Raw genomic sequence first — 7,856 nt, 5'->3', positions numbered from 1 at the left:
CCTAAGGGCGTGCAATACAAGCCCTTAGATTCATGTTACAGCTTCACTCTTTGGGCAGTGTCATGGCCCTTGTGTTAGACCTGGCCCCTTGAATGGTGGATGCATGTTTTACCATCACAGTTGTATCTGAGGAGGTCCAGGACCCTGAGTTTTGTCACACTGTCTGCTCTAGTCTCTGACCTCTTTTGCAGGCTGATATTGATGTGTTCCCAGACACCCAACCCAATGGGCCTCCTAGGATGATAGCTCCTGCCAAGCTACACACATCACTGCTTTCACCACAGTGGGTTATTGGCAAACTTCCTTTCTTCCCTCTTCACCTGCCAGGAGGCCTGGGAGCTCTTTGCCTGTCCTAGAGTAGCTCCAGGAGTAGCTGGTGACTTCTCCAGCCAAGCTGCAGAATGGGAGATCTCCATCCTTATGTGCCATGTACCTGTTTCTGTACTCTAGATCTGGTCCCCTCTCCTTCTGGGAAGCGACCATGAATTTTTGGGAAGCTGATGGTGACTGTACCCACCCTGCGTCCAGCTGGGTTGTTCTCTCATGTCATCTATCCTTACAGAGTGGATCCGTGGTTCTCTTTTACCTCCTGGGCTGAGCTGTCTTTGGATGGGTTGCCCTGATTTATCGTTGCTAATGGTGCCTGAAGCCCTCTTGTCCCCTCCTCCCATTTTACAGCCTGGGGAGGTCAGTGGGGATTTTGCACAAGTTTAACCTCCTGTGCTCATGGAGCTGTAACGATGAACAAACATTGCCAGGCAGAGAAAATGAGTTACCAGGGACGGTGCTGGGTGTTATTGCTGCAGCCTTGAAAACACCCAGAACCCAGCATGGTCTCTTTGGAGTGACTACAGGTGACCCCTGACAGATGTGATAGGCAACAGGTTGAAAATCCTCTTGAAAATCTCAGTGGGAGCATGATCTCTTGTCTCTGCTTTGCCTAGAAGAAGAGGCAGCCAGGCTGTTTGAACATCCCACTAGAGTCCAGCAGCTGTGATAGCTGCCCAGCTTCCCCAGGAGAAGGAATTCTTGCAGGGTGGAAGCAGGTGAGTGCTGAGGAGTTAGGAGGAAGAAACCTGATGGAGTGAATCTGTGATAGGATTTAAGCACGAGGAGCTATGCATGACTTCCCCGCTGACCACTTTGCAGCTGGAAGGTGTAGGGTAAATCAAGGGAAGAGCCACACTGGGGTGTCTGCAGCCTCTGTGCACCAGTCAGAGCAGCATCTGGAAGAGCTGGGGTGAGAACGAGGTGTGTGTGTGTGTGTGTGCATTTTGTTAACCAGATATGTCTTGCTGCTGGTCCAGTGCTGGTGAATGAGACAGAATTAGGTCTCAAGGTCACATTGGTGTGCCAGGGTTCCCAGGCAGAACAAAAGGACATTGCTGGAGAAACATGCATAAGTGTTAGCCTGGCTAATGGAGAAAATGCTCTTTCTTATCTCACATGCTCTCAGTTCTCCTGAAAAGCCTTTGCCTGCAGAGAAACTTCTCCCCAGTCAGGCATCCCCAGGTGAGGAAGGATTTAATCCTTTCATGTTCCTGTCAGCTCCAACTGATGTCTCATCCAATAAGAACTTCACTGAAAGTTCACTGCTGCACTTCATTCAGGTCTAAACAAAAGCCCAAGCCAAGGAAATGAGATATGACAGTGGATAGAGCAATAGAGCAGCAGACAGCTTTGCCTCAGCTGGAGGTACGGGAAAATTTTATAACCTGGAAAACATGTTGAAAACGTCCAGCTGATCCCACTGGCATGTTTCAGGGTGGTGGGCGATGGTTTGTTTTTCTTTCTTTTTATTTTTTATTATTTTTTATTTTTATTTAGTGGCTGCAGAATGTTAACAGCACAACAGTGATTCTTGGCTCTTGTGGTAGAAACCTGTGCAGTATCAGTTTTCCCCCGCAAGCCTTTTGAAAGTGGTTGGACAGCAGAGGAGGGAAGAAGCTAGCGAGCCAGGCAGGGGAGTAGGAGAGAACAAACTGCTATTTGCAATCAGGCTGGGGAGAGAAATGCTCTCCTGCCTGTAAAATCAAAGCCATCACTAGGAAACTGCTGGCAATTTGGCTTCTGGCAATTTGGCTTCCCAGGAAAGTACAATGAACAGAAAGCCAGCTCTTATCACATCCAATAATCTCCTCCATGGAGAAGCTGATGTTGTCAGTCAGGGCTATGTGTTCCTTCCTTGGGTCCTAAGCAGATCCCCATAAAGGCTCTTTTCCAGCTTAATCCTCTCAGTTTCCATCAACCTCCATTCAGGAGCCAGTGTTGATTGGGCACGAACCTTGTACAAGTCTTGTTTTACACTTGCTGAAGCAAACAAGCTTTCCTGGCCCCTTCTATGGGATCTTCTGTGATCACATGGAATGTGATGTGGTGCGTGGTAGAAGGCATGATCCAGCAGGCAAAACACCTGCTCTTGCTCCATTTTATCACAGACTTCTGTGACGGATGGCAAGTCATTCAGTATCTGTGGATGGAGTTCGTCTGACTGAACATCTAACTTTTAACTGCTCAAGTCATCTCCCTTGAGATGAGGTTCCCTCTGTAGTCAGCTCAGCTGCCCATTGTGGACATCTTTTTGGGATGTTCTGGATCATCTTCTGGGGCCTTTTAATCACCACTGGCTAGAAAGGCAACCTAGATGACTAGTTTCAATTACTGATCACTCTGGATCAGACTCTAGATGGAGCCTAACATAGGTTCTAGAGCATCACGTGCTTAGATTTACTTGGGCGTCATCCATCTGGATGGCAAAAGACCTTAAGCACACAGGGCTTAGTGCTCTAGCCTGAGGCTGACTGCACGTGACCACCAAGAACAGGCAGAGCCCAGACTTGAGAGCAGACTTGGAATTGTACTTAGCTGTTGGTACTAGCAAACCTGAAGAAGATGCTGGTCACCTTGAATGCTGGTGGAAAGGTACCTTTTGTTTGTTGCTCTAACAGTTGCATGTTTTTCTGTTCCTCTCCAGGGATTTCAAGGCAGCAGGAGACCAGAGCTAACCTTCTCAACACAGTGTACACCCTGTGAGGACTGAGTGACCTCTGAGACTCACCTCAACATGTTCAGTGAAAAGAGCAGTGCCTCTTCGTCCCATAAACCCATCCAGAAAAAGACACGACCTCAGGGCCTCCCCTCCCCTGCTCTCTGCTGTGCTTGTGGACTTTGCATCATGCTAGCGGGAATCAACATCACTTTAGTGGGAGCATTTGCCTTTGGGACTTTCCTCCCCGTGAACAACCCTCCTATCATCATTGGACCCATCTTGTTGGTGGTGGCCTTCACGTTCTTTGGTGCCTGCTGCATCTGCAGCCGGAGGCCCCCAGCTCATGGGGCCAGGAAATCCAAACCAGGTTCCAACATTGGGCTCATCAAACCTGGCAACACAGCCTTTGAAATTGAAACTAGTGAGCACACGGTGCAGGATACCACTGCTGTTCAGCTGAGCCCCACAAATTCCCCCATCTCCTCAAAAAAGTCCACACCGGTTCACGAGAACGCGAAAGCTTGCAAGCTCTTCACCATGGAAGGCAATGGGCCAGTGGCTAAGTACACCACAGGAGGAGAGGCAATACAGCTCAACTTGCCCAGGGACCTGGCTGCATCCTAAAGCCAGGCAGAGTTTTCGTTAGCAGCCAGCCAGCCTCTGCAATGGGTAGGCTGGAAATCTGTGATGTGCCATCAGAGGTGTGGGGAAGGTGCTTGTGAAAAACCAGCAGACAGGCTCAATTTAAGAGAGGTGGATTGCACAGCAGAAAAATTCTGGATTTTTGTTGAAAGGAACATGCCCTTTACATGGCTTTAAAAAGAAAATTGATAATGATGTTGCTGTGAAAGGATGACTCTCAGTTCCTGGGAACAGACTGGCTTTTTGGGGAGCAGATAGGAAGAGGGGAACACATTAATTTGTCTAGTATAACGTGGAATGTGATGGCTGGAAAGAGGGGCTACATGGGGCTGACAAATGACAGCTCTTTCTTCTCAGAAGTGAAGCAATTCTTGAATGTAGAAGAATAGGAATGCAGTAAATTACAGCTTGTTGTCACTCAGTCACAAGAAGATTTCAGCATTTTTAGTGCCAGGCTTTTTGGCAGCAAGGACAAAGCTGTGTGTTTGCTACTGGAAAAACAGTGTAAAACAATCTCCCTTCCACTGAAAATCCTTGACCCATCTTACCTTCATTTGGGTGATGTTACCACCCGTTCTAAGAGACAGTGAATCACAAGAATTGCAATTAGCACTGGTATTTTCCTCTTGTTTTAATCAGGTTGGGCTACAGCTGGGCTGCTCAGTGCAGTACGTATCTTGGAAGGTCTGCCAGCCTGAATCCTTGGGGACAAGCCCTTGGAGTAACCAGAGATTTGCAGGAGCCTGCAAGTAAAATCTTTGGGCAATGATCATGTGCTGAGTGCTGGGCAGCTTCCTTTTCATCTTTTTTGTGGAAGGCTGGCCTGGGACACACATCAGTTTGGGGCAGGGGGCAAATAACTATATGGGCTTCAGGATAGCTGTGCTGGAACATAGTGACTATATCTTCTTCCTTGAAGTGGCTGCGAGATCCACTGCACAGAGTGGGCGATCAGGAGTGGATCTCCTTGCTGCAGGAAATTGGCTGTTCAATGTGCTCATGGGCTTGCAAAGCAATGGGATAAGTTTGCAGAAAATAATTTATCAAGAGCTATTCAAAGCAAAGACACCACCTCCACCTCAGGAAGACCCTGATCTGATGGAGTATTACTTTGTGTTCTTTCCTGGGCAGCCCTGGCTGGGAAGGTGGTGCTGAGCTAACGGGCCTTTGCTCTGACTCCTGTAGGGGCTGTTCACGTTTTATAAGGTATGGGACCAGCGTGGGGAAGGAAAGCTGTGCTAGGTAGCACCAGTATGTGGGGAGGCAGCATCAGGAGAGTGGATTTTGAGTAGGAATGGCTGCATAGATCCTTTGTTTACAGAAATCCTAGATTTGAAATAAGGCTCTTGTTGTTTAGGAGCTTCCTGAGCTGGAAGTGGTGCCTGCATTTAGTAGCCCTGAATGGCTTTCTTCTTCATGAAATAATCCATTCTCAACTTAAATGTCTGTCAACTTTCATAGTTTGTGATCCTGCAGCAGGGAGTTGCACAGTTTAATGAGAGGCCCTGAAGTTCTCTATCCTTGGCTTACTTTTATCCTGCACCCTACTAATTCCCCTTGATGCCCCAGGTTTCCAGGATTAGAAGGACCAGCAAACAGTCTATGCCCCCCACACCACTCAGGTTTTCTGGGGCCTTTGTTGTGTTTTCTTCAGTCATTTCTTTGTTATGGTACTTTACATCTCTTGTAGCCAGAGGGAGGTAACGCTTCCCACTCAGCCCAGCATCAGGGGTCTACTAGGCTGAGGGCAGCACAGCCCTGAGGTGTTAGCCAGCAGAAATGCATGTATGGAGAGGTAGGAGGGCTGAAGGGGAAATGCTAGAGGAGAGGGAGAAGTTGTGACATGACCAAGGCTCTCCTTGGCCACCAGCAGACCTCTACATGTCCAGGCTGTGAGAGCTGTATGGCTGGTGTATTGGGTTGAGTGATGGCACATGGGGTCCTGGGGGAGCTGGAGAGAAGAGCCATGGTGCTGTGCAGTCCATGCATGAAGTGTCCTGGTTGCTCTGGGGAGCTGCTGTGCAGCTGATGGCCCCATTGTGACCTTGGCTAGGATGACGTTGAATTTCATTCCTTGATGAGAGGTAACCAAACACTCTGTCTTAATGTGAGTCCTTCTTGAGTGCTCCAACAGTTTGTGGCCTTGAACAGCTCCTTCTACATCAAGGAATTACTTCTGTGATTTTAGCAGGGCTGGTCTACTGGCTAGGAGGGGCAGAAGCAGGCTTGGGAGAAGGACGTTTGTGTGGGCCTGGAAAGATGGGGGTTCAAGTCTTTAGTAAAGCCTTCAGGTCCTGGGCAAATCATTTAATTGTGCTACTGCTCAGCTCCCTGCCTGTGCAAAAGAGAAAATACCTGCTCCAAACTCCACTCCAAGCTGCTTTAAAGATGAACATATTGCCAAGCAGCAGGGTTGGTATTAGCACACCCGAGTCTGGAGATTGCTTGAAGGTGGACAAATCTGTATGGTTTGATCTCTGCATGATCTCCTTTAGAGCTCATTTTCATGGGTGAGCTCTGCCTCCAGCACCGACTGCCCTTCGGCACGCAGGAACTGCTGTACTCAACAAAAGGCTCCCATGATTTTTGCCTGCTGGTGGTTGCTGTAGCAAATAGACAGAATAGCTTGCTGATGGAGGTTTGATTCCCAGCTTGCTGGCTCACCAGCTTTTTGAAGTAGCACACGATAATCTGGAAGTCCTTTGGAGGAATTGCCTCCAAATTGCTTACTGTGGCACTTTTCTTTGAGCACTTGGAGCCAAAAAGAAATAGTAAAATCGAGTGGTACACATACAACTTCTTTCCCTCCTCGCTGAAGGCTTTACAACCAAGTCTGGAGTGTGTGTACTGGAATCACTCCTTTACTGCAGCTGCACCGTGAAATGCTACCAGTGATGGATAATAAAATGGCAGAACACAAGTCGAAGGTAATGGCCCCTTGGGCAGGAGCTGGAGCAGAAGCAGGACTTTGAGAACCAGCTAGGAGTTTAGTGTGGTTCACACTCATGTCGTGGCATCTCAGCCAGTACCATACAGAGAACCCCGACACAGTCCCAGGACCTGGTGCATCCTGTTCTGCACACGCAGGTCACCAAAAGCCAATGTTGTTCTGGGAGTTGATGCCCTCAGCACCCAAGAGATGACAACCATCAAAGATGGCACCTGGGCAAGCAGAGGTGTAGGACCAGTGCAATGCTGATCACCTGGTGTGGTGGGTCTGTACGCCAAGCTGTGATCCCCAACCACCTGCCTGCACAGCAAGGTGGGCATGGGAACATCTGCTGCCTTCTGAAGCATGAATGACCTGCTTTTGCCTTTTTCTGTCTTTTGGGATTTCCATGTCTCTCTGTCTGTTTCCTCTGTGATCAGCCGTGACTAATGTTGTTGTGAATCTCGTGCCTCCTTGTGTAGTGGGAGACAGGGAGAGTTTCTTGTGCTCCAAGTCAGAGTTTCTGGTGTGAGTCTTTTTTTAAAAATTACTATTTACATATGTGCAATGTGGAATTTGGAAATGACAGATCCATTAAAATAATTGCACTCTATAAGCATTTGGCCTGCCTTCTCTTTCACTCTTCCAACTACCTTTTCCTTACCCTGGGATTGTGTGTGCTCCGAGCGTGTCTGTATTAATTTTGCCTTGTGCTCCTCACTCTCCTGCCTGATTTTCTAGACCATGCAACTAGCTGCAAGGAAAAAGCATCCCTAAGAGTTCATGTTGCTCTTGAATGCCATTGCTCCTTGAAGTCCTAGCTGCCTGAACATTACTCCCACTATGGACTCCCACTGTCATTGTTTTGGCTAACACAGGAATAGCCCAATTTAGCCCTTTTTTTTCTGCATGTGTGCGTTAACCTCCAGCTGTGTACCTGAATAGGCCAGATGTGAATTGTGGGCCTCCAGTTTATGAGGGACATGGGCGAAGCAGGTTTGTGGTTTGGGGTGAGTGAGGACTGTGGGCTGTTCTGAATTCAGCCTCTCTGATGATGGAGGACTGGACTGGATTGTTTCAGCTGATTCTCCCCAGTCCTGGGTATAGAGGATGTTTAATTTATGGTGCAGGGAAGGGGTGGAAGCTGTATCTGTGTGTGTTTGTGTGTGCCTAGGATTGGTGCCATCACCTTTCTGTGCTCCTTCTGGGCTTAGTCCAACATGGTCCCTTGGAGATCAGTCGAGGAGGGATAGCACACTGAGAATAAAGAGGATTTGAGAGCCTTGCAAATTCACC

General features: G+C 48.3%; 1 protein-coding gene across 1 annotated transcript; it reads left to right on the top strand.

Annotated features, from left to right (window-relative positions):
* The first annotated feature begins 3,064 nt into the window (after positions 1-3,064).
* Positions 3,065-3,613, top strand: TMEM275 (transmembrane protein 275). The gene has a single exon (XM_029084857.1). The coding sequence runs from the start codon at positions 3,065-3,067 to the stop codon at positions 3,611-3,613; it is 549 nt and encodes a 182-aa protein (XP_028940690.1).
* Positions 3,614-7,856: the final 4,243 nt, after the last annotated feature.

This window comes from Antrostomus carolinensis, unplaced genomic scaffold, assembly GCF_000700745.2.
Source record: "Antrostomus carolinensis isolate BGI_N321 unplaced genomic scaffold, ASM70074v2 scaffold2565, whole genome shotgun sequence".
Taxonomy (NCBI): Eukaryota; Metazoa; Chordata; class Aves; order Caprimulgiformes; family Caprimulgidae; genus Antrostomus; species Antrostomus carolinensis.
Note: the sequence above shows the minus strand (reverse complement) of the source record. Positions and strands in the feature narration are given on the sequence as shown.